Below are 26,613 nucleotides of genomic sequence, written 5' to 3'. Positions count from 1 at the left end.
CAAATAACAGAACTGCATTCTAGAACAAAGCACAAGAATATTTAGGGGATACAATTACATTCAGCCCCCAAAAAGGTGAGAGTCTGGCATCCATACCAGGCATGCAAAGAAAGAAGAAAACATTACCCATTATAAGAAGAAGAAATCAATCAACTGAAACTGACCCAGAACTCACAGATTCTTTCTCTTACATGAGCCCTGCTTAATCTCCACTGCTTTGGAAATTTCTTCACTTATTTTATGTATTTTTTTTCTAGTTTCACTGAGAATGAAGTTTTCATTTTAACCTTGCTGACGTTCCATGCCATCTTGACACTAGAAGGGTCAAAGATTTATGGAAAATATCAGACAGAGCCAAGGCCAAATAATTATCAGTGGTTAATGGATTTATTATTTACTGAATGACTCCTTAAGCATTACGCAACCTATGGGTCTAAACCATAGGGACAGTACTGAAGTCTGTAATCACATCTACATAACACATATGCTCCCAGTTTTGACAGGTTAACTAATGTCTCCTCTAAGAGGACACATCCATATACTGTTATGCATCATGAAAAAGGGTCATGAAAACACCAGTACTGTCAAATTATGCAGGTATAAAATAGGGTTCATTAGAGAAAAAACTTACTAGTAGAAAGTAGTCAAGTGCATGGGATCCCTGAAATCTAATTATCCCAGAGCTCAGGCCAGGCATAGAGGGTCTCTATACACTGTGGCCAACTTTCCAATCAAGAGGGCCCCTCTGTCCTTAATTTTTTACATATCTTTTACAGTGATGGGTCAGAGTGGGTTGAAGTATAGAACTGCTATGATTGGTCAGAAAAGGGGAGACTCCAGAATCCCACATCTGGTACCTGCTTATTTGATTGAGCCAGCTCAGGTCGGCTGAGCCACTTCTCTGCCAAATGACCAATATGAAGGAGAAAAATGAACCTCCAGAAACATCCAGATTTGTTTCTCTTCAAATGTTTTAGAGATATGATCTGATACATCAATTACCCGAATTTATATAGTCACCAATCATGCTGTAATGGATTTTTAGTATGTTAATTTTGATCGCTACTCAAAATGAAGACAGTTGCCTTAGAACCGTAACCTCACTGGGTCTCCATTTCTTTATTACTTGAAAAAAGAGGGGAAGGTGTTGAGGTTGATGTATTTGGTAACTACTCTCCCGCCGAAAGTGAAGTTAAAATTTGAAAGCTATGATGGCATTCCCATACATATTCTTCTGTCTTCATACCCTGAAGTCTAGCTCTTTGCACCACATTTAATGGGACTGGCTGACTTTGAATCCCTTTCAACCTTGAGATTCGATTGACTTGCAGTACAATTATTCCTGTAATTTAGTAAGAATAGTTAACCACCAGAGGGCAGTCAGGTTACAAGGCAGTAAGGAGTGATGCTGGCCATAAATGGGCAGCAAGGTACACATTCAAAATGAAGGGCATCTGTGACTTAAAATTCGTATTTCAGGGGTGCCTGGGTGGCTCAGTTGGTTAAGTGTCTGCCTTTGGCTCAGGTCATGATCCCAGAGTCCTGGGATCAAGCCCCACTTCGGTCGGGCTCTCTGCTCAGCGGGAAGTTGGCTTCTCCCTCTTCTCCCTGCTCGTGCTCTCTCTCTATCTCTGTGTCTCTCTCTCAAATAAATAAAATCTTTAAAAAAAAATAAAATTCATATTTCAATTAAATTCCATGAAAATTTTATTGCCGGTTAACCCCTTCCTCTTAGAGGTTTTAAAGGAGGCCTCATTATACCGGCACGATTAAGTAAATCATTGGCCACTGAGGACGGATTACACCTCCAGCCTCTCTCATCTTCCTGGAGGTCAGGGGGTCAGGACCAAAAGTTCCAACCCTTTAATGACTTGGTTGGTTCTTCAGGCAACCAGTCCCCATCCTCAGGTGTAGTCCAAAAGTCACCTCCTTAACAAAGCACAAGATATCTTTATCACTCTCAACACCTAGGACATTTCAAGGGTTTTAGGAGCTGTGAGCCAGAAACAGGGATGAAGACCAAATATGTATTTCTTCTGAATCACAACATCACACTTGCCTCCTGCACTCTATGTTCTGTGTTGTGGCAGGCGTCTGATGACTAAAAATGCCTTCTGACACCTCACAGCCCAAACGTACAATGTTAAGAAGGAAAGAATGGCTGTCCGATCACAGTGTGTGGGATCTCTTTTCCTTCACTCAGCAAGTCTGAATTGAGCACTTACTATGTCAAGTACTAACCCATCAACTGGGGATGCAACAAAGCAAAGGCTCCTGACCTTGTGGAACTGACATTCTGGTGGGAGGAAGACTCAGTAACAATGAAAAGATGTGGATTGGTGTGTGAGGAGACCAGTGCTGCGGAAGAAAGGAGAAGTAGAGTGTGGGAGGAGATTGGGACTCAGGCAACGAGTTTGCAATTTTCAGTAGGGTGGTTAGGGGAGGAAACACATGACCAAAATTAAGGGGAGGGAACAGGTCTTGTGGCTATCTGGGGAAACAGCCTTTCAGGCAGAGAGAATAAACATGAGAAGGTCCTAAGACAAGAGGGTCCCTGATAGTAGGTGAGGTTGAGGTAAGAATGCACATAACAAAGAGATTTTGGGTTTTACTCTGAGGAAGCCTTAAGCTATTGGCAACTGATTCACATATAACCTCACTGTGCCATAGCACTGTGCCAAGCAGTTTACACACTTTCTCATTTAAGCCTTCCAATACCTGTGGTATTGTCACCGTGATTAGTTCTATTTCAAATATTTTTATTTTTATTTTTTATTTATTTATCTTGACAGAGAGAGGGAACACAAGCAGGGGGAGTGGGAGAGGGAGAAGCAGGCTTCCTGCTGAACAGGGAGCCCGATGCGGGGCTCGAACCCAGGACCCTGGGATCATGACCTGAGCCGAAGGCAGACACCTAACGACCGAGCCAACCAGGCGGTCCCTCTATTTCAAATATTTTTTAAAAAGGAAATTGTAAACATTAGTGACTGGACCAAGTTTTAAATGAAGTAAATGAAGCAAATGGAACTCTTGAAAGCTATAACTTGAAGAATCCCTCCCAATGCGAAGAAACATTGCCTAAACAAGGCTTAGTACCCCAGTTCTGAGGAACTAAAGATGGTGACGATAGGGTGGTTGGGAGGTCCATAAGTGTTTGAGTTCAACCACCATTAGCTTCTCTTCAAGTTCTATCTAGCTATTACACCCCAAACTTCCTGACACTGTAACTGAACTGACTTCTGTACCACTGACTCCAAAGTTTCCCTCTAGAGCTTGGCCTTTGTGTGGTCTGTTCTGTACACGTTCGGGTTTTTAAGGAGGCAGCATCCATTGCTGAAATGACTTTTCTCCAGGGGGTTCCTCTCAAGCTGTGCTGGTTTAAAAACCCACCCAGGCAGTGCTGCTCACAGGGGATGTCCCCAGGACCCCCAGTGCTGGTCTGTGGCAAGGTAAGCAGAGAATTTGAAAATGTTTGTAAACTTTACTAGCCATTTTACAGAGTAGTTTTATGTCTGCTCAATCTAATAGATTGGGGCTTGTATTTAGTATATCTTGTTTTTAAACTTCATTTTTCATAATTTACTAAGTGTTTAATCTGAATATACAGTGGTCCAACCATATATACAAATAGAACTCTGACCCACACCCCGCAGCAACCTCAATAGAAAACCAATGCCTTCCTTATCTATAATAAATCAGCCTAGGAAGCCTGCCTGTTTTAAGTCAGACTTGCAGGAAGCCAGATGGCTAGCTTTAGAAACAACCCAGGAAGTTACACAATAAACGACCGTAACAATTGGCCCCGAATGGCCAGGACTTGATTGATAACTGACAAGCTTCCCTAATTTTTGTCCCAACTTAGGATCAACCAGAGAAAGCCACACATGGCTAGGATCACACAGGATGCCCCACTTCTAATTAGTCTCCCTACAGCTTTCCCATGCCAATAGCCTTCAACGAGGGCACGCCTGAAGCACTGCCTTTTTCCTCTATCAACCGTTCCCACTCCTCTGCCTTTGATTTTTCTGCCAAAACTCGACGGATGGTGGCTCTCCTGCATAGCAAGTTCTGAATAAATGGCCTTTGCATTTTTCATGTGGTTGGTCTTCACTTGTTTCCACATACTGGAAGAATAAAAAGGGAATAAAGAATCTAAACAGGAGTCTTCTACTGCAGACAGGTTGGGGAGCATGCTCCCAGGCTCCAAGGTCTCCCGCAGGCGGGGACCTTACAGCCCCCGAGGAGAGAGCATCCCAAACCCTAGCCGCCCAGCACAGAGGGGACAAGGGGGTAGCGAGATTCTCCGGACCAGGTGTGGACGGGGGGAGACAGAGGACGGATGCCAGGGGCTGGCGCCGCGGTAGGAGGCAGCCCGAGCCTCACACCCCAGACCCTTTCTGCTTTTTCAAGCGTCGGGGGTGTCTGAGCGGGAGTGGAGCTTCTGCGCATGCTCTGTACGCACGCGCACTCTCGGCACCGCCCCTCGGGTCGGTACTGACGTCACGTCCGGCGACGGCGGCGGTGGCGGCGGCGGCTGCGGGTCGCTGGCTTCCCGGGTGCGGTGTTTGGCCTCCTCCCTCCTCCCGAGGGGCGCGTCCGTGTCCTCGGCGGCTCTAACGTCGCCCGCCGGCGGGTCAGCGCGCTGGGCCTGGTTTCCGCTGCCTCCCCCGGACCACTTAGTCTCAACCCGGGTGTGGTTTCCACTACTAGAGGTGAAGCATCATAGGGACAATGGGACCTGGGGTCTCGGACCAGGGTGTGTTTGCATTTCCTGAAGTGAACGCTCAGGGGCCGGAGTGTCACTTACAGTATTTCCTCCAGGACTTGTATGCCGCTGTAGTGCAATCCGGGAATGGCGTTTTTAGGTAACGGGCACCGCATCATCACCCTGCAGCTGTTTGGATGCTGTTTTTAAATGAATCCCCGAACTCATTTAGCGTTTTAGTGCTTTGGAATTTTTTTTTTTTTAATTGGTCCCCAAAGCTCAGAACCCTTTAGAATTTCTCATTTTAAACGATTCCTCCTCCTTCCTCTGACTGAAGGGGCTCAGAGCATATCTTTTCAATAAGACCGTGGCTGTCTGAAATTTCTCAGGATTTCTAAAACCTCAGGTTTCTAAAACAAATTTATGTATATGTGTATTTTTTTTTTCTTTTGCATCGACGTTTTAAGCATTTGGGTCAGGCAGTGCAGTACTTCCTGAAAAACGTGTTACATCCATTTTATTCTTAAAACGCCAACCCAATTTGACCTTTTCCTGATGACTTGCTGTCAGTCTTATGAACGTTTATTGTGAAAGAACTCGAGACCACTGAACTTTTTGAATTCTGATGCCAGATTTTGAGTCGTTATTCTGTCCCCAGCTTTGTGGCATCACTTGTCAACAGGCTAGGCTCCTGCCCCTCTTCTGGTTTACGATTTGGTGCTGTTAATCTGTGGTGGGCTCTGAATTTTGGTAATTGCAAACTTGGGGCTTTTTACTTTACAGCTTAGATTTTCATTTTACAAAATGCCCATTCAAAAATATGGCTAAGCAAAAGAAAGATTTAAATAACCCGGAATCCTACTACCTAAAGATAACTCATTGCCAATATTTTATAATATAGTCTAATTTTTTAAATGCATAGTATTTATAAAACAAAAGGAATCCTAGTGGATACGGTTTGGTAACCCCTTTTGCATGACATATTGTCTATCTTCATATTTCACTAATTTTTTTCTTTGAACATGTGCAATGACTAGGAACTCCCCTAAGTAGGAACCGTAGTGCCTGCACCTTGCAAAATCTATTTTAGCAGCTCAGAGGACTTTAGGTTTATGTCTTGGTTTTAGGCCAAGGAACATAAGTGAGGTGGTGTTAGTTGCTTAAAAGGAGATACTTAATGTTGAGTCCTATGCAAGGGCAGCCAGCTTATTTTAGTATATCGAACTCTTGGGGGAAGTTGCAGAAAATCATTGGAAAAATTCCCAATTCTTCATTCTTTGTTTTTAAGCACACTCTTTCCCCTTCCTGCTCTTTCTCTCTCCTCCAAGAATGAAACATGACTGAGGACTCTCAGAGAAACTTCCGTTCAGTATATTATGAGAAAGTGGGGTTTCGTGGAGTTGAAGAAAAGAAATCATTGGAAATCCTCCTAAAAGATGACCGGCTGGGTGAGTTTTACAAGCTAAATTAAAGTTATTGGGTTTTAATCATCCCAACTGTCCTGAAAGAAATGCTATCTTAAAAGACATTCAGAAGTATTTGTTACCTGCTGTATTTTTTTAGTGATAGGATGACAGGTGAGTAGTGTATTTTGGGAGAAGTTATGGATTTTTCAAGTTTATATTTTGCCAAGGCCAAGTCAGATGTCTTTGAAAGGTCTCAAGAAGTCAGTGGTGTTTTTTCTCCTATTTCCCATATATTTCCTTTCCTCAGTTTTCAGAGGTGTTACTAGCTTTTGGGTAAATTCACAGTAACTCTTGGCCACGATTTTTCTTCTATAGAGAACTGAGACTACATTATGCATTGACATTTTAGTTTCTTTGTAGTAATAATAAGGTCTGTTCTGTTGACTAGAATAAAATAAACTGAACCATAGGGAAAAATAGTACTTTATATGTGTAGAATGCTTTTAAAATGTCAAAACCAAGGGCGCCTGGGTGGCTCAGTCGGTTGAGCGTCTGCCTTCGGCTCGGGTCGTGATCCCAGGGTCCTGGGATCGAGCCCTGCATTGGGCTCCTTGCTCAGCGGGGAACCTGCTTCTCCCTCTGCCTGCTGTTCCCCCTGCTTGTACTCTCTCTCTGTCAAATAAATAAATAAAATCTTTAAAAAAATTTTTTTTTCAAAACCATTTCCCACCTGATCTTTGATCCTCACTAGACAGTCTGTGTTTTTTAAGTATGTCTGGAATTATTCTTATTTGACAAGTAGGGAGATCTGAGGTCCAGGACATTTGAGTGTTGTATATTGGAAAATGTAGAGATTTGAGGGCTGACCATGCCACTCACTGGCTGTACTAACTTAATCAAGTCACTTAATTACTTGGAGCTTCAGTTTCTGCATTTTTTTTAAAAAAAGAGAAATCTTTATTTGAGAGAGAGAGAGAGAGCATGAGTGAGGAGGAGGAGGAGGGGGAGAGGGAGAGGGAGAAGCAGACTGCCCGCTGAGCAGGGAGCCCGATGCAGGGCTTGATCCCACAACCCTGAGATCACAACCTAAGCTAAAATCAAGAATCGGACGCTTAACTGGCTGAGCCACCCAGGCACCCCATTTGCTGCACCCGACAAGCTTGCAGTATGGATTAAATGAAATAAATTCCATAAATAGTACCTACTGCTATGTTGTAGGGAATATAGTAATATATGCAAAATGCATCACCTATGCCATGAAGCACTGATTGTTTTTTTTTTTTTTAAGATTTTATTTATTCATTTGAGACACACAGAATTTATTCATGAGAGACAGAGGAGCAGAGAGAGAGAGAAGCAGAGGGAGAAGCAGGCTCCCAAGGAGCAGGGAGCCCGATGCGGGACTCGATCCCAGGACCCTGGGATCATGACCCGGGCCGAAGGCAGACGCTTAACCATCTGAGCCACCTAGGCGCCCGCACTGATTGTTTTTAAACAGCTAGTTGATGGAACACCTGGGCTAGAAATCAGACCAGCATCGCCTTTCCTAGATTTACTGACAGGAGTAGAATTCTTCTGAAGAAATGTCACTCTACTTTAATTTTTTAAAAATGAGATGCACTTTCATGTGATCAGCGTAAAAAGCTTCTAACTTTTTTTTTCTTTTCCTTCCTCTAGATATTGAGAAACTTTGTACTTTTAGTCAGAGGTTCCCTCTCCCATCCATGTACCGTGCGCTGGTGTGGAAGGTGCTTCTAGGTATGAGACCCAACGGTTGGAAGGTTTATCTTCAAAAGTGTTGAATGAGGGGATATTCGTCATCTTATCTGTCAGAAAAAGGATTTTTTTAGGCCTTTTGCATATTGGGTCTCCTGTCAGGAGACTGAATTACTGCTCACCGTGAAAGCGTTTGTTTAAGAAGGTGACTTCAGTAGCAGTTGATTAAATATGACTCTAAGAGTGTCAGTTTAGTCATGATAGAAGAGAAAGTAACGTGTGTTCCTGAAACCGGGCATGGGAAGAGCATCGTATTGGAGAAAGAAGTGATCTGGGCTTTACCATCACCTGGGTAACCCTGAGGAAGACCCTGCTAGGCCTCAGTTTTTGCACCTGTAAAATGAGGCTATTGAGCTAAATTAACTCCAAGGTCGTAGCTCTCAATTTGTTATCTCTGTGATTCCCAGCTGCAGAGTTCTAACCTCCTGATGAGTGCTCTCTGAGTCAGAAAGAAATGGAAGAGTTTTTACTTCCTAGAAGCACAAATGGGTACATTTCAGTGATGAGGGGCTGAAGGAGAAGGAGAAAGGAACCCGCTCAGTTTCTGTGGAAGAAAAAGTGTATTAGGTTCCACAAGCGATCGGCAGCATCCCTTTTGAGCCGAGGATTGTTTTTCTATGACTGCTGAGCCCACTGATGCATATAACATCCATCCATTACCATTCTCCTTTTCTTTCTTTCTTTAAAAAAAAAATGAGAGTAATCCCAGAATTCTCCTGTGACGTAGGTGTTAATATCCCAGTTTTACAGATGGGGACAAAGACCACAGGCTAAATCACTTACCTAAGGCCTGGCAGTCTGTGGCTGAGCTAGGATTTGAGCTTAGGTTGGTAGGGCCCATTTTCTTTCCAAAATGTACTGTATTTTCAGGGCTTGAGAAATCTGCAGTCCTAAGTCTGATTATGTAATGTGGAGGCCGCGAGGGAATACAACCCACACTAGAAAGCACCATATGATGCCTTTTTTTGTTGTGCATCCTGGCAGTCTTTGTGCACTTGGGTTTCTGGTGGGCCACCATCCAGGTAACGTATAGAGAGCAAGTATCAACTATTGTAGTTTTTCCCTGAGCATTTTTTTCTTCAATCTTGGTGTTTCCGGTGGCCATCAAAAAAAAAAAAGCAACAACAACAAAAAACAAACCTTCCAGGGATGTCTTTTAGGCAGTAATGTCGATACTATCTATTTCTGCTGGGAAATACTATGTGTCTTATGAGTTAACAATACCAGCGGATTCGTGGGACTCTGTGACACTTCGTGAGTGCCAAGACTCGTTCATCACCTCTGTTTTTCCCACTTGTTTTTATCAGGTAAGCGTTTCTTGTTATTTTGTGGTAAAGACGCTGGAGATTTGGAACTGCCACGCTGTGTAGGAGACAAGCTAACTCTTCCCAGCACAGGTGTTGATTACTCAGGGACCTTGTCAGGCCTGCTTCCTGATAGATTTAGGTAAATATCGGAAAGAAGCTTTTTAGAACTAGCTCTTAGTTTGAGACTTAATATGGGAAGCACTGTGCTGCCCCTAGTAGTATGAAGAAGGTTGAATTACAGCTGTTTAGTCTTTATTAGCCCAGATTTGGAGGACATTTTAGTGTATTCCCTTGACTTTTCTAGAAGCCTGGCACAGAACCCCAAAGCTAAGGTAGGTAAAGCTTTATGTCAGGACAAAGAACATTTAGGTGAGTTAGGTTCTAATGTTAACATGGCATCATGTTAGCTAAAGTCTTTAGAGCCCATCCAACTTTTGTTTCCCAGAATATTCTTTAGAATACTGGATCTGTGTTTTTTATACCAGAGTGAACTAGTCAAACGTACTAGCCTAGCACGTGCTGTATACTTCCTAGGCGCTTTATGTATATTCATTTTTTAATCATTACAATAACTATGAGATGGGTATTATTAGTCTCATTTTTCAGATGGAGAAGCTAAGGTGTAGGAAAACTAAGTAAGTTGCTGACTGTCATCCAGCCAGTTAATTTTAGAGCTAGTTCAAACCCAGGAACTTTGACTCCAGAATCCGTGTTCCTATACGGTCTTGTTAAATTTAATGAGGCTGGAATAAATAAGATTTTTAAGATTTTATTTATTCATTTTAGAGAGAGAGAGCATGCAGGGTGGGGGGAGGGAGAGCGAGTATTCCAAGTAGACTCTGCGCTCAGCGCAGAGCCTGATGTGGTGCTCAATACCAGGACCCTGAGATCATGACCTGAGCAGAAATCAAGAGTCACACGCTCAACCAACTGAGCCACCCAGGCACTCCTAAGATGTTTTTTTTTAATAGCAGAATTTAGAGCCTTGAAAATTCATTGTCACTGTTTTATAAATCTATTTGACCCTTGGTACATGTTTTCTCATGTGGACTTTTGGGGCTAGTTGTACAAAGAACATTTGGTGAAATGCTTATCCATCCCATTTCCCACCTCTGACAGCTGAGGAAACAAGTTTCCAGAGAGACATTTGTGAGAGTCCTGGTGTTATCAGACCTGGGACTAGACTGAAAGCCTGTCCAGTGCTCTTTCCATTAGGCTTTCTCCATGCCATTTGTTTGTAAAAAAAAAAAAAAAAAGATAGGTTTTTGCCCCAAAGCCTCACGGGTAGACATGTCTAAATGGGTTAATGAGCATAAAATGGCATCAGAATGTAATGTAAGGTGGCCTCATCAGCGAGAATTAGAGATTTCTGTGGTCCTGAAGCTAAGCCACTTTGTGAGCAAGTTTGCCTGTTGGGGAAGAGAAGGATTTGATGAGTTGTTGGTGGCTCTGAGAAGAGAGGCCTGTATTGTTAGCTCGGGCAGCCTTCACTAAATACCACGGACTGGGCAGCTTAAACAACAGTTTATATCCTCACGGTTCTGGAGGCTGAGAAGTCCAGGATCAAGGGTGCTGGCTGGTTTGGTTGTTGGTGCTGTAGGCCTCCCTTCTTGGCTTGTAGATGCTCACCTTCCCACTCTGTCCCCACATGGTAGAGAGAGAGAGAGACCGCAAACTCTGGGATGTCTTCCTTTTCTTAGAAGGGCACCAGCTTTGTTTGGATTACAACCTCAGTTAACCTTAATCACTCCTTATTAGTCCTATCTCCACTTATAGGTACATTGGGGCTGGGGCTTTAGTATATGAATTTTGGGGGGAAACAGGTCAGTCCATAGCAGGGACCAAGTGCAAAACCTGGAGATACGTCTGTAAGAGCTGGGGGAGCCCTGGGCCGACAGTCATAAATTGAATGAAATCATTATGATAATTGATGTGGTTATGTTGTTTAGGTGGCACACTTATTCAAGGGCTTTTTGATGCCCTTATATTTCTCTTAAATATCAGTGATGCAGTTGGCCTTTAGTACTTAAAATTTAAGACTGTTTTATAGAGAGAATTTGTAAAACAGAATCTGTGGTAACTAAACACCTGTGTGATTCCAGTCTAATCGTGCTAGGCAGCTTCTCACTTGGTTCTCTGTAATAGAGGGATTTGGGTCTGTGTCTCAGTATTTTGCCCGTTCTTTTTTTCCCTCTCGGTCTCTGTATAGGGATCCTGCCTCCGCACCACGAATCCCATGCCCAGGTGATGATGTATCGCAAAGAGCAGTACTGTGATGTCCTTCATGCCCTGGAAGTTGTTCGCTTTGTCAGCGATGCCACACCTCAGGTTGAAGTCTATCTCCGCATGTATCAGCTGGAGTCTGGGAAGTTGCCTCGAAGTCCCTCCTTTCCACTGGTTAGTGGTACTTTAGCCTGATGCTTGATGCTTAGTGTAACTCTAGACTGTCCTGTCTTGCTGGCCTTTGCATCATATTTTGCCTTAGAAACTTTTTTTTAAGATTTTATTTATTTGAGAGAGCTCTCACACACAAGCAGGGGGAGCAGGAGGTAGAGGGAGAAGCAGGCTATCCGCTGAGCAGGGAGCCCCATGCGGGGCTCGATCTCAGGACCCTGGGACCATGACCTGAGCCAAAGGCAGATGCTTAACTGACTGAGCCACCCAGGTGCCCCACTTTAGAAACATTCAATGGCTCTCCTCTGTGTTTTTATGACAAGTTCCATCATTGAGCATTTCCTTACTTTCTGGCACAAAAAGATACTCCAAGCCCATCTTGTACTTTTTCTACCCCAGTCCTAAAATCAGCCATTTCTGTTTTGAACAGTGTGTGGTATTTAGAAACCAAGAAGGGAGCACTAGATATGCTTGTTGTTTCCAGTGTGATGTTGCTTCTAGGGCCTGTCGGCAGAGCTAGGAAATACATATACATTCTATAAATGTATAGAATCCTGTACACACATTCACACACACCTATGTATGTTTATATGTCTCTTCATCTCTGAATATGAAAAAGGCTCAGTTCATGCTGATGCCTGTGATCCCAGCCCAGCACCACCAGTTCTTCTTGCCTTCACCCTTCTGTGTTTGCAGCTTCCTGTCTGACAGTGGCAAATATGAAAAGGCTCCCCTAGTACGTTTACTTCTTTGCTCATTCTTCTGGTTGTAAGCGGTAGTGCCAGCTACCTCTTGGCCCTCACCTGCAGGCCCAGTGGACTGCCTCCTTTACTTTGACCCTCCTCGGCCTCAGCCCAATAGGCCCCAACCTGTTTTTAAACTTCTGTGTTTGACAAACTCTTAACTCCAGTTACTTGGACTGCTTGTTGTTCATAAAGGGGAAAGAGGGAAAGTTCAGGCAAAGGAATGATTATAGCTCTTGGGCTTTGGCTATTTTAATGCAATTGGAAGTTCATTTTAGGCATTTTAACTTTGTGTGTGTGTGTGTGTGGCTAAAACAGTGATTGCTCAAAATCAGGATTTGCCTGCAAGCTGTGCTATTCTATAAAACTTTTTTTTAAAAAAGACTTAGTATGAACTGGGGGCGGGGGCGGGCAGAGGGAGAAGCAGACTCCCCACTCAGCAGGGAGCCCGATGTGGGGCTTGATCCCAGGACCCCGGATCATGACCTGAGCCGAAGGCAGATGCTTAACCCACTGAGCTACCCAGGCACCCCGAAACTTATTTTTTTATTGCAGTTTGCAACCTACCCACATAGCAGTTTGAGTTTTGACTTGTTCTTTCTTTTGAAGTGAATGATGTGGCTCCCACGGACAGACCTGAGGTTGTCCACTCGTATTAAGGTTATCAAGAGAGAATGGCCCTGAAAATAATTGGAAGTCTTCACAAACTTTTTTTTTTTTTAAAGATTTTATTTATTTATTTGACAGAGAGAGAGACAGCGAGAGCCGGAACACAAGCAGGGGGAGTGGGAGAGGGAGAAGCAGGCTTCCAGTGGAGCAGGGAGTCTGATGCGGGGCTCGATCCCAGGACCCTGGGATAATGACCTGAGCCAAAGGCAGATGCTTAACGACTGAGCCACCCAGGCACCCCATCTTTTTTTTTTTTTAAAGATTTATTTATTTATTTTGAGAGAGTGAGAATGAGAGAGAGAGAGAGTACATGAGAGCGGGGAGGGTTAGAGGGAGAAGAGGCCCCTCGCTGAGCAGGGAGCCCGATGTGGGACCCGATCCCGGGACTCCAGGATCATGACCTGAGCCGAAGGCAGTTGCTTAACCAACTGAGCCACCCAGGCACCCCCAGGCGCCCCATCTTAACAAACTTCTGTAAATTTTGCTTATCTCTGGCAGAGCAAAGTTGGTAGTACTCTGCAAGTTCTTAAATTATGTATTAAATTAGGTTAGATTATCTATTCAAGAAATCTAAATGATAGGTTATGGTTTTCACCTCATTCCTACTTAGCTTGCCCGTGCTCCAAGCCCAGACACCTTAGCTGTAGTCTTGGGCAGACGCACCATCAAAGTGTTGGTTTTGGCTCTGCCACCGCACATCTCCCCAGTCATCAAGCCCCACTCAGCCTCATTAGTGTTACCATATAGTAGAGGGTGTGACAGCGCTCGACACAGGGCTGGGAACATACTCACGAACACTGGTCCTCTTCCCTACCCCTCAGACTGTCCTAGAGCCAGTGAGATGCCATGTTCAGGAGCGCCCAGCACAGTGCCCAGTAAGGGGTGGGAGTCTGAGAAAGGAGACTGTCTTTTCCTTTTCTTCCTTCTCTCTCATCCTCTGATACGTTAATTAATGTTTAGAAAAATTTATTTTCTGTGATTCTGTTACTTTTTAAAAAAATTTTTATTTTAATTTAATTTAATTAACATATAATGTATTATTGGCTTCAGGGGTAGAATTCAGTGATTCATCAGTTGCATAGAACATGCAGTGCTCATCCCATCAAGTGCCCTCCTTCATGCCCAGCACCCGGTTCCCCATCCCCTGGCTCCACTCCCCTCCAGCAACCCTCCGTTTGTTTCCTACTGTGATCCTCTTACTCTTGGACATTTTATAGAATACTAAGAAGTTGAAAGGAGGCCTAAAATGAAATACTTTTTTAAACCAGAGGGATTTAACTTGGGGCTTTTAAGGGATTCGAGAGATACTTTTTAGTTTCTTTTTTTACACTGAAGTCCTTTGGCTGTTAAATCCTAGATGAAAATAATTTTTTTTTTTAAAGAGAGAGCATGTGTGCATGTGCACATGTGTGTGAGCTGGGGGAGGGGCAGAGGGAGAAATCCCCCAAGCAGGCTCCACACCCGATGTGGGACTCGATCCTGTGACCCTGAGGTCATGACCTGAACCGAAATCAGGAGTTGGGCGCCTAACTGAGTGAGCCACCTAGGTGCTCCTGAAAATGTAATTTTGTGTGAGATACGGTGTTTGAAAACAGAATAGATTTTCAGGTAGTTTCTAGTTTTTATAAGATTACTTTGTTGAAATTTACTTGAAGGTTTATATTCATATTCTGAGTGTTGACACAGGTTTGAGAAATGCCATTCTTCTGATTCCTAAAATTATGATTCTAGGGACATTTTAACTTATTGGGTGCTTAGAACAAAATTCTAAAGATACGTATGAATGCTTTGAAATAAAGAAAATGCTTCATTTTTTTTAAGAAGATGCTTTATTAGTCCTTTTGGAGTCCTTGAACTTTTGCAAATTACTGTATTAACAAACGTCTCCAGTTATTTGTGATGTTTATCACATACTTTTGAAAGAAATTCTCTTCTAGCCCTGGGAATACTTTTGGGTGGAGAGAGCACTTTGCTTATGATTTATGTTTTCTTTGATGACCTTAAATGTTAAAAGGTAGAAAAATCTCTGAGTGCTCAGTCTGAAACCTGGACAGTCGTAAGCACCCCTGATACAAATAGATTTCTTTGGTTACCTGCTCATATCTCTGCCCTGGTCTTCTCTTTAGTGGTAGACTGTGTGCTTTTTGGTTCCACTTTGATTTATTAATGCAGCTTCTTCAAAAGTTAGGGGGTAAGGTTTCATTTTTATGAGAGAAATATGTATTCCTTTCTTCTGCTGGCTCCCTCCCTTTACCAGAGATTTATTATTAATCTTTCAGGAACCAGAAGATGAAGTATTTCTTGCCATTGCCAAAGCCGTGGAAGAGATGGTAGAGGATAGTGTCGACTGTTACTGGATTATCCGATGCTTTGTGAACCAATTAAATAATAAGTACCGGGAGTTTTTACCCCAGCTGGTAAGGGGTGCTTTTTTGGCTCTTGCGGGGGTAGGGGTGAGCAGTGGTACTGGGGAAATAGCCTTACTTCCTCATGCTGCTACAATTATGAGCGGACCCTCTATAGTAAGAGCCAACAATGTTTTCCGTAAAAGATCAAGTAGTAAATATTTCCAGGTTGGTGGGCCAGATGGTCTCTGTGTCTCTGTCTCTCTCTTGCCAACACTCAGCTCTGTTACTCTTGCACCGAAGTGGCCATTGACAGTGCATAAAAGAACGGTCGTGGCTGGATTTGCCCTGCTGCATGCTGTGGTTGGCAACCCCTGCTCTTTTCTGTTCCTTATCCTGGTCTAGAATCTACTGGCTTTATCTAGAACTGCCTCTCTGAATTAGTTAAGATTTGAATTTGCTGCATGTAACGGAAAGCCCAACTGCCTGAGGCTTTAGTTTTTTTCTCTCACGTAACCAGAAGTCTAGAGATAAGGCAGGCCAGAGCTGGTGCCACAGTGCCATGATATCTGCGGGGCCCTGGGCTCCTGCCCTTTTGGTCCAGCATTGTTAGGGGTGATCCTTCCTCTCTTTCTCACAGCTGGATGCTGGAGCGACAGCCGTGACCTCTGTGTTCTAGGCAGGTAGGAGGGAAGGGCTAAGTCAAAAGTGAAGGAGTAGAAGGAATGGCCAGTCCAGTCTGTCTCTCTTGGCCATACTCTCCTTCCTCATATCTTTTAGTGGCAGGACTATGGCACCTGGCCACCTCTGCTGCAGAGGCTGGGAAATGTGGTTTGGTTTGGTTTTAGCCAGGCACATTGTGATCTGTTAAGCTAGGATTCTGTTAGTGAGGAAGGAGAGGTGAATGGCTCTGAGCTGGGCAGCCTCCCGGCTGGCTGGACTCACTCACTTGGGAGTCCAGAGAGTGGCACTGCACTTGCTCCCTCCACATAAGCTGGTGGTTCTTTGCCATCCTGTTTTTCTAGTTTTTTCCCTTTGTCTCTCTCCTTTAAAAATGAATGTCTCTTTTCTTAAATCATTGAGTTGTTTCATTTGGAAATTCTGTTGAAAGCAGTGACCGAGATCGTGGTTTCAGGGCCAGATGAGGGGCGCTGATGGAGGTCGATGGAGCCCTGAGGACCCCTGTGCTAACTGCAGTTGTCAGGGCAGTTGGCGAGAAGACCCTTTAGCTTTGTAGAGCACTGTTACAAGGGAGTTTTATAGATTTCAATTACGTAAATTTGATTTTCAGAATTTTAAAATTTAATCCACTTAGTTGATTTCAATAAAAACAAGCATGGCGATGGAAGCATAATGTTACTTGCTTAATTAAATCAAGAGATCCAGATTATACCATGATTTAATTAGCCTTTCTTATTTAGTATCGAAGTAAATTCGGTAGCATTTTGCTAGTTTATGTTTAACGAATTCTTTATTTTTGATAACACAATAAGTATATTCTTGAAGTATTAATCTGGATGAATCCAGTATTCCTATATATCTGTACGCCCTCATCCCCCACTTTCTAAGAAGTAAACGCTGTCATTAGCTGGGCGTATATCCTAGACTGTTTTATGTACATCCATCCACATCCACACATACATACATATACACGCGTGAACATCTATACACACACATATACATGCATATAATGATTTATTTTTTTATATGTATAACTTAAAGAAACATAAATATATTGTTCGTATGGCTCCACAAATTTTTTTTTTTTTTTAAGATTTTATTTATTTGACAGAGACACAGAGAGGGAACACAAGCAGGGGGAGTGGGAGAGGGAGAAGCAGGCTTCCCGCAGAGCAGGGAGCCCGATGCGGGGCTTGATCCCCGAACCCTGGGATCATGACCTGAGCTGAAGGCAGATGCTTAACGGCTGAGCCACCCGGGCGCCCCTCTGCAATTTTTTTTTTAAACTTGATGTCTTGGAGCACTTTCCAAGTCAGTGCAGATCAGTAGTGTTCAGCCCTAACTTCCTGTTAGAACCACCTGGGAGCTTTTAAAAAATTATTACCTTTCCTCCACCCAAACCCATTAAGTCAGAATCTCTGGGGGTGGGTGAGGCCCAGAATTCTATTTTTTTTTTTAAAAGCTTCAGGTGATTCTGAAGTGTGGCTAGGGTTGAGAGCTACTCATTTAGAACCACTTTTTTTTCCTCTTAAAAATGTGTTCGTATTATTTCCTGTTAAGAATTTTGCCGTATTTTAATATAACAGTTCCATGTTGACAGTCTGCATGCCCTTCTACATGAGCCTTTCTACATATGTGAGTGTTTCTGTAGGGCAGGTCCCTGTAAGGGGATTGCTAGGTTGAAAGAGAAATGTATTTAAAGTTTTTCATTGCCAGGCTGCTCACCTGGAAGGCATACCGATTTTGCTTCCCCCAACAGATAAGATTTTCTGTTTTCCACTCCATTGCCAATACCTGATAGTATCAGTTTCTTAAATTTTAATCTGATAGTGAAAATGGTATCTCATTTTAATTTACATATCCTCATTTTTTGGTGAAGCTGAACAGCTTTGCATATGCTTATTGGTCATTTGTATTTGTCCACCTCTCTATTTTGTTTGCATCTTTCTTTTTTATTTGTAAGAGTTATTGATATAGTCAGGATATTAATCCTGCGTTACATATGTTGACAGTCTTTTCTCCCTGTCTGTTGTATAGAGATTTTTAAAGTTTTGATACAATCGGATATATCAGTATTTTGCTTTTTGTATCTTATTTAGGAAACCCTTTCTAACTCCAAGATTATAATTATTTTTTATTTTTTTATTTTTTATTATGTTAATCACCATACATTACATCATTAGTTTTTGATGTAGTGTTCCATGATTCATTGTTTGTGCATAACACCCAGTGCCCCATGCAGCATGTGCCCTCTTTAATACCCATCACCAGGCTAACCCATCCCCCACCCTCCTCCCCTCTAGGACCCTCAGTTTGTTTTTCAGAGTCCATCGTCTCTCATGGTTCGTCTCCCTCTCCGACTTACTCCCCTTCATTCTTCCCCTCCTGCTATTTTCTTTTTCTTTTTTCTTAACATATCTTGCATTATTTGTTTCAGAAGTACAGATCTGTGATTCAACAGCCTTGCACAATTCACAGCGATAACTCCAAGATTAAAAGACAGATTTTTAAAAAACTTTCCTCTAACTTTTAAAAAATATTTAAATATTTTATTTATTTTAATATTTTCTTAGAGGGAGAGAGTGCCCTCAAGCAAGCAGGAGTGGGGGTGGGGTGGGAGGGGCAGAGGGAGAGAGAGCATCTTAAGCAGACTCCAGCGCCCAGCATGGAGCCCAATGCTGAGCTCGATCTCATGACCCCTGAGATCATGACCTGAGCCGAAATCAAGAGTCAAAGCCTTAACTGACTGAGCCACCCAGGTGCCTCTATATTGAAACATTTTAAAATCGAGTCCTTTAATTTGTGAGGGATTTGTGTTTGTGATTGGTACCGACATAGGTTTGACCATGTTTCTTTGTTGTTAACTGCAGTAAACCTGCAGTCAGCCTCCTCTTTCCCTTTCGGTTTGATAGTTGTTAAGCTCCCGCTTCATGCCAGGCAGTTTACTTTATTCATGAAAACTTAATTTTAGCACACCTCTCTTTTTATAGATGAGGAAACTGAAGCACAGAGCAGTTAAGTAACTTGCCCAAGGTCACACAGTTAGTAAGCAGTAGAACTACCTTCCATTTAATGCTATCTGTCGGTTCATTCTTTTGTTCACAGATTTGAAATGCCACCTTTATCATATACTAGATTTCTGTATGTTTTTGTATCTCTTTCTGGGTTTTTTTCCCCATCAAGCTATTTGTCTGTTCTTTGGCCAATACCATATGATTTATTCAATATAGCTCCTTCGTATGTTTTGGTAGCTGGTAGGGAAAATTCCTTCATGTTGTTGTTCTGTTTCAGAAGTGCTCTGGCTTTGCTTGAACTCCAGTTTCTTTTTAGAAATGAATTTTGAGGGGCGCCTGGGTGGCTCATCGAGCTCCTCATCGGGCTCCCTGCTCAGCGGGAAGCCTGCTTCTCCCTCTCCCTCTCCCCCTGCTTGTGTTCCCTCTCTCACTGTGTCTCTCTCTGTCAAAAAATAAATAAAATCTTAAAAAAAAAAAAAGAAATGAGTTTTGAATCAGCAAGATACTAAATGCCCACTAAACCTTAATTTCTTCATCTTCAAAAAAGAGGTTTGTTTTAGTATGTACATTATAGTACTTAGCACATAGTTTTAAATAGTTAACGAATTTTTTTCAAGTTCTTCAGAATGTGTAAGAAAAGTTAAATTTTCTTTGTGTTGCTCTCTGACTTACTGATTTATGTGAACTTTTCTCTTTAAGCTGTGCTTAGTTTCCCATAAAATTTTTATTACTGTGGTTAGTGGATCTCTTCTTCCTAGCTTCTTGTTAAAGTCGAGTTTTTATAATCTTGTCTATCATTTTCAAATTTTTGTGGTTTTGCCGACTAAATTTGGTTATCACAAAGCATAGCTTGTTTGATCAGATAGGTGAGAGATAGATGATACCTTAGTGTAGCTTTTTTTTAAGGGTGAAATTTTTTTCATTGATTTTTAAAAATTTTAATTCTAGTATAGTTCACATACAGTGTTGTATTAGTTTCAGGTGTACAATATAGTGATTCAACAGTTCTGTATGTTTCTCAGTCTCCTCATGTTAAGTGTACTCTTAATCTCTATTGCCTATTTCACCCACCCCCCATCTCCCCTCTGGGAACTATCAGTTGTCTGGAGTTAAGTTTCTGTTTCCTGGTTTGCCTCCCTGTCTTTTTCCTTCCCCCTATGTTCATCTGTTTTTTTTTTTTTCTAAGATTTTATTTATTTATTTGATGGAGAGCACAAGCAGGGGGAGCTGCAGAGGGAGAAGCAGGCTCCCCATTGAGCAGAGAGCCCAATGTGGGGCTCAATCCCAGAACCCTGGGATCATGACCTGAGCCGAAGGCACACACTTAACTGACTGAGCCACCCAGGCGCCGCACATGTTTTGTTTCTTAAATTCCACATATGACTGAGATCATATGGTACTGGCCTATCTCTGACTTATTTCACTTAACATCATACCCTCTAGCTCCATCCATGTCATTGCAAATGGCAAGATTTCATTCTTTTTTATGGCTGAGTAATATTCCATTGTGTATATATACCACATCTTCTTTATCCATTCATCTGTTGGTGAACACTTGGGCTGTTTCCATAGTTTGGGTTATTGTAGATAATGCTGTAGTAAACATTGGGGTGCTTGTATCTCCTTGAATTAGTGTTTTTATATTTTTTAGTTGCCTAAATACCCAGTCGTGTGATTACTAGAGATGAAACCTTAGTGTAGTTTTTTTTTTTTTTTTTTTTAAATACCAAGGTTGAGCATCTTTCTTATGGGTGAGAGTCATTTGCATTTTTTCTTTGGAGGTTTTGGCTTTTTCTTCTCTGTTTTTAGAAGCTCTCTTTATTTAGGAATATTCACCCTTTAAGGTTGTTTATTAACCTGGGAAAATGCCCACAATATGTTGAGTGCAAAGAGCAAGATACTAAATTGTGTATTCAGTATGAGGCCAACTAATAAAAGTGTGTGTAATGTATACCGGAAAACAATTGGGTGCTATACAACCTATATATTATCAGTAGTTATCTTTGGGTGGTGTGAGTTTAAGGGATCTTTATATCCTTCTTTATTCTTTACTGCATTTTTGAGATTTCTTATAATGAACATATTATCAGGAAAAAAGATTTAGAAAAATTTAAGACGGGCAGGAAGACATACATTGAGTGATTATCAAGATGTTGATTAACGTATTTCAACATTTCATTTAGTTCATGATATTCACTTACTTACTCAATGATTATATATTGAGTGCTTACTATGCTGAGTAATGTTCTAGGTATTGGAGAACTAGCAGTGAACAAAATAGATATAGTTCCTGCCCTCACTGAGTTTACAGTATGGTAAGGGAAGAGGCAATAAAGAGTTGAAAAATTTCACTCATCTGTATCTTATTTGTTATTTGTACTGACTTTTGGATGAGATTTTCTTTGCTATGAGACATAATATATAAATATGTGTATGTGTGTGTTCACCCATGTCAGTTTGTGAAAAAACATTCCATTGGCAGAACCACCCAAAATTCTAGATAGGGTTTTAGAGGTGAAAGGTGAGGACAAGAGCCCTTTGACAACTTGTCCTTTGGAGAAAAGCTCCTGTTTTGGGGAGCTGTGTGTTAAACAGAAAAAATTAGAGATCCCCTGAAAGAGGAGAAAACTGGGCCTGATATTAATATGTGAGCCTCTCTTTGCCTGGCTAGTTCCCGTCATTCTTTGTAAGCCAGCTCGGATGTCACCTCTCTGGGAAAGGGTGACTTGTAAAGCCTGGGTTTGGAGTCCCACCTCAACGTGTCCAGCATCCTGTGCTTACCCCATGATAGCTTTATTACATGGTTGTCTCTCTTTTTTTAAAAGATTTTATTTATTTGACAGAGAGAGAGACAGTGAGAGCAGGAACACAAGCAGGAGTGGGAGAGGGAGAAGCAAACTTCCCGCTGAGCAGGGAGCCTGATGAGGGGCTCGATCCCAGGACCCTGGGATCATGACCTGAGCCGAAGGCAGATGCTTAACGACTGAGCCACCCAGGTGCCCCTATATGTTTGTCTCAAGCAGATTGTACGCTCCCTGAAGGCAGGGACATTATGTCATTATGTCATCATTTACTCTATTCCCTGTATGTAGCATAGGGTTTGGCTCTAGCCAACATTGTAAGGGTTATGAATTACCTCTTTGGGCGAGATGCAGATATTTAGTAAAATAAACATTTGCATTTGCTTAGGTGATAAGGGATGTCGTTGTGTTTTTCTGGATAAGGAATACAGACTTCAGGGTTTGACCCCCAAGCGCCATTCTTGGCCAGTGGACCCTAAATACAGCAGCTTGCCAGGTGGATTTGGCTGGTCTGGGAGCTGGCTTTGTTAGCTCGCCCAGGCTCCTAGAGTTGGCTGCTGCTTAACCTTTCATGGGAGAGGCTACCAGATGGAATCCAGGTGCTTTGTTCCCCCCACGTTATTTCTCTGCCTCCTGAGAATTCTCCTGCACGCGGGGTACAGAGTGGCAGAAGTGTGGTCTAGGGCTGGTGGGCCCTTTTCGTCTCATTCTTCTGAACTCCCTCTCCCCATTTTGGTCCCACTCTGTTTATTTGGTCTTACCCTTTCCCCTTCTCCCTTTTTCCTGAGTGTATCGTCTACGGCTCCAGGGCAGCTGGGAGTGTCATGGGCCTTTCTTAGTTCCCCTGAACAGTTGACTTTTCCCTTTGGCTGTGGAACCTTGTTAGTGCTGTTAGGGGGCACATTAGGGGGACCAACTGTTTTGTTTTGCCCGGTCCCGTCCTGGAAAACCCTCAGTCCCGCATTGCTGGGTGCTCTGGTTAGTGCTGACCTGGGAACTTTGCATCACCCATGACTTGGGTGAGTCTTACGTTTTGTTTTCTAGCACTTACTTGCATTCAGCATGTACATTCGATTCATCTTACTCATCACAGGCTGTAGGATCGGGTAATGTTATGTCACAGAAAACGAGTAATCTCCCTTCCTGTTTAATCATTAGCCAAAGGCTTTTGAACAATACTTGAATCTGGAAGATAGCCGTTTGCTGAGTCATCTGAAGACGTGTTCCGCGCTGTCCAGACTTCCTTATGATCTCTGGTTCAAGAGGTGCTTCGCAGGGTGCTTGCCTGAATCCAGTTTACAGAGGCAAGTATCGCTTTCAGAGATGGTCGAAGGCCTGAAGGCCGAGGAGCATCCTGGTTTTTCATGTGATCGTCCTTCAGAGTATGAATTTGCTTTAGGACAATACCATAATTTTAAGTTAACTTCTCTGGCAGGCAACAGAGCAACTTGATTCTACTTATTATTTATACAGTTAGAAATGCTGGAATGTTAGTAACATTAACCTCACATGAATACAAATTAATGTTAATGGTAGAAATATTAGAATATACAATTAGAAAACTTGAAGGCCCTCAGTCTGTTGGATGCTGTACACTATTCACATCTGAAACCGTCTCCGGGAGCTTATATAGGTCTAAGCTTTTCTTTTCCAGAAATGTGGTAGATCCTGATCTGGAGGCAATCTTCCTATTTCTTAGTTCCATCGTGACATCTTTAAAGTAGCTGAAGGTGGGCAGAGATCAGAGACTCACATTCAGCTTTCATTTGTTTCAGACATGTGTTGCTGGCATTTCAGAGTCCTGTCCCCTCCCCAAGACTGTATGAGGTAGTTGGGAAGAAAGGTGACGTGCAGAGAACATCACAAGACAGTACATGACTAAGCACATAGAGTATAACACCAACTTTAAGAGGTATAGGAATTATCAGAATAGTTTTTCTAGAGTGGTCGCAGATCAATAACTAGCCCCTTAAGCTCTTTTTAAAAAAATTTTATTTATTTATTAGAGATAGAGCGAGATAGAGCACGGGCAGGGGGCGGAGAGGGGAGAAGCAGGCTCTCTGCTGAGCAGGGAGCCCGATGCAGGACTCGATCCCAGGACCCTGAGATCGTGACCTGAGCCAAAGTTAGACGCTTAACCCACTGAGCCACCCAGGTGCCTCCTAGCTCCTTAAGTAAGCTCTTGGAGAAGTTTTAGGAATTTGAACCACTAGAAAATGAAATTGCATTGATCTCATTTCATATGCCACTTTTGTTATTCCTTAGTATTTAATTATTAGATTAGCATTACACAATGTTAATAAAATCCAAACTTTGGTTTAAGACTGTCCTTCCCTTAAATGTCAGACACCTTAGGGAATGGGTGTCTGGTGGATCTCTTACAGAGCAAGTACTTTTTAGTGATCATTCCTTTTTCCCTTCCAGTGCTGATTGTGTGTGAAATATGTTCCAAAATGGCTGATTTGTTGTGTTTTTGCTTTTCTGATGATTATTTCATTACTGCTTTTCTCTGAAGTTTATACTTAAAAGGAGTAATTTGATTTAATTTTGTAATTTGAGATGTTTAACTAAACATAAATTTCAAACTCAAATAATTTTATTACATCACTTGATTTTTTTTTTTTATAGGGTTTGGGATAAAGTTGTAAGTGGATCCTGTAAGATCCTAGTTTTTGTAGCTGTGGAAATTTTATTAACCTTTAAAATAAAAGTAATGGCTCTGAACAGTGCAGAGAAGATAACAAAGTTTCTGGAAAATGTAAGTGTGCTTTTTTTTAAAATTTGATTTTGAATCTAGAAAGGAAGTCCGTTTAGCAAGCCAGATTTTCCTACTGCATTACATTCTTTCTCTGATATTTTTACGTTATAAGAAACACTTTTTCCCCTTGGAAACATTTAGCTTAAAGTTGGTCTGTGAGTTATAATTTGCATCCTCTCTCTGGGGGATGATGGTCTGAGTAGTGAGACTGTTACCGTGAGTGTGTGTCTGAAGACCAGAGTCTTATCGCCTGATGTGACCACCAGGAAGCTTGTTGAGAAAAGGAAGAGGTGAGTGAGATCTGTCATACGAGGTGGAGTAATCCTTCTTAGTGGAAATGGAAGCCTGATGTTGTGGGGGATTTTGTAAGCCCTTTCATTGCTGTTAATATCTGGCGGAATCCCAGTTGGGTTTGATCATGTGCTTAAGTATATACTTACTGCGTGTAGGGAAGGGTCTAAATGAATCTACGTGTATCTTAGAATACCCTTAACCAGGCAAGAGTTGGAGGAGATTTATGCTGGGATGAATTTCACTGGACCCAGAATCTATTCTTTTTTTTTAATTGGCCGCTATTAACATTTGAATAGCAGCTCAGTAAATAGTACCACGTGAAGGCGTGGTGAATACATGAGTCCTCAGCATTCTGTTAGTGGCTGACAGTGCCAGGGCCCATGCTAAGTATTTTTCATGGAGTCTCCCACATAATCCTAAATGGCCCTAGGAAGAGAGGCTGTCATTTGCCCCCTTTTAGAGATGGGATCTGAACTTGGATAGCCTGCCGGGGGGCACACAGTAGGCAGTGCTGGCTTGAAACCCGGGTAGTCTGAGCGGAGCTCTTCAGCCTGTCCTCCCGTGGCCTGTGAAACAAAGATCCTGGCCGCAGCCTTTCACATGACCGCTTTCTGAAAAGTCGTGAGAATTCAGCGGCGGGGGTTGGGGGGGTGGGGGCGGCGGGTGGATGGGGATGTAAGTGCTATGGTGCAGGGAATGAGGGAGACAAGGATGTTAATACATGCTGAAATTTCACGACGACTGGTTTGCTTGTCCACAGATTCCCCAGGACAGCTCGGACGCGATTGTGAGCAAGGCCATCGACTTGTGGCACAAGCACTGCGGGACCCCAGTGCACTCAGCCTGATGGCTCCCTGCACACACGGCCTACCAGGCCGCGCTGAGCGGTGTGTTCTCAGGACGCTGCCCACTACACTCACTGAAAATCTGGTTCTTGCTTTGGTGCTCAAAGCATCATTTTTCCCCCAGTAAAATTATTTAAGATACCTGGTGACACTGTTTGGAGCAGCAACTTGTGGTTACACAGAAGTACAAAGCTCAACTCTGAATAGCATTTAAAAGGGTTATTCAAAAAATACCTCCCCGTTTTCCATGCATCAGCCAGGGAGGGTGGGTGCTTTGATAGGCAAGCCTGCCCTGCTCCTCTCTAATTAGCACCACGCTCGTTACTTTCTAAAGCTATTTCTGGAATAAAAAACAACTACCTTTTGTTGACAACTCAGATTCGGCTCTCGTTGATGCGGTACTTGTTTAAATCTAAGCTGTCTGCTTTCTGAGGCTTTGTCTTGCCAAATAGGTTTCAATAAAAGCCTTATATTTTTTTTTTCTCTGTGTCAATCAGAATGAAAGTTATGGAACAAAATATGTCTAAGTTTACCTACCAGGAGAGAGAATACTTGTGGATGTCGTGTTTTCCTTTTTTTTTTTTTTTAAAGATTTTATTTATTTGACAGAGAGAGACACAGCAAGAGAGGGAACACAAGCAGGGGGAGTGGGAGAGGGAGAAGCAGACCTCCCGCAGAGTGGGGTGCCCGATGCGGGGCTCGATCCCAGGACCTTGGGATCATGACCTGAGCCTAAGGCAGACACTTAACGACTGAGTCACCCAGGCGTCCCTGTCATGCTTTTTCCTGATGGGTCATTAAATGTTGGGTGAGCTCTAGGGAGCACTCTGCCACCCAGCATTGGAATGGGAGAAATGGCAGGCTAAGGTTAATAG

The 26,613-nt window shown here is 42.6% G+C and overlaps 1 protein-coding gene across 2 annotated transcripts; it reads left to right on the top strand.

The window, feature by feature from the left end:
* The first annotated feature begins 4,512 nt into the window (after positions 1-4,512).
* On the top strand, positions 4,513-26,218 carry TBC1D7 (TBC1 domain family member 7). Of its 2 annotated transcripts, none has more exons than XM_027604156.1 (8): positions 4,513-4,712; positions 6,034-6,153; positions 7,789-7,869; positions 11,404-11,591; positions 15,280-15,417; positions 23,000-23,145; positions 24,470-24,599; positions 25,654-26,218. In XM_027604156.1, the coding sequence occupies exons 2-8, from the start codon at positions 6,042-6,044 to the stop codon at positions 25,738-25,740; spliced, it is 882 nt and encodes a 293-aa protein (XP_027459957.1). In that variant the 5' UTR covers positions 4,513-4,712; positions 6,034-6,041; the 3' UTR covers positions 25,741-26,218. The 2 variants fall into 2 exon arrangements, with proteins under 2 accessions (XP_027459957.1, XP_027459958.1); XM_027604157.1 differs by lacking the exon at positions 4,513-4,712 and adding an exon at positions 4,730-4,865.
* The last annotated feature ends 395 nt before the right edge of the window (positions 26,219-26,613 follow it).

The sequence above is a fragment of the Zalophus californianus genome, chromosome 7 (genome assembly GCF_009762305.2).
Source record: "Zalophus californianus isolate mZalCal1 chromosome 7, mZalCal1.pri.v2, whole genome shotgun sequence".
NCBI classification, from domain to species: Eukaryota; Metazoa; Chordata; class Mammalia; order Carnivora; family Otariidae; genus Zalophus; species Zalophus californianus.
The sequence above is the reverse complement of the archived record's forward strand: the minus strand, read 5'-3'. Positions and strand labels throughout refer to the sequence as shown.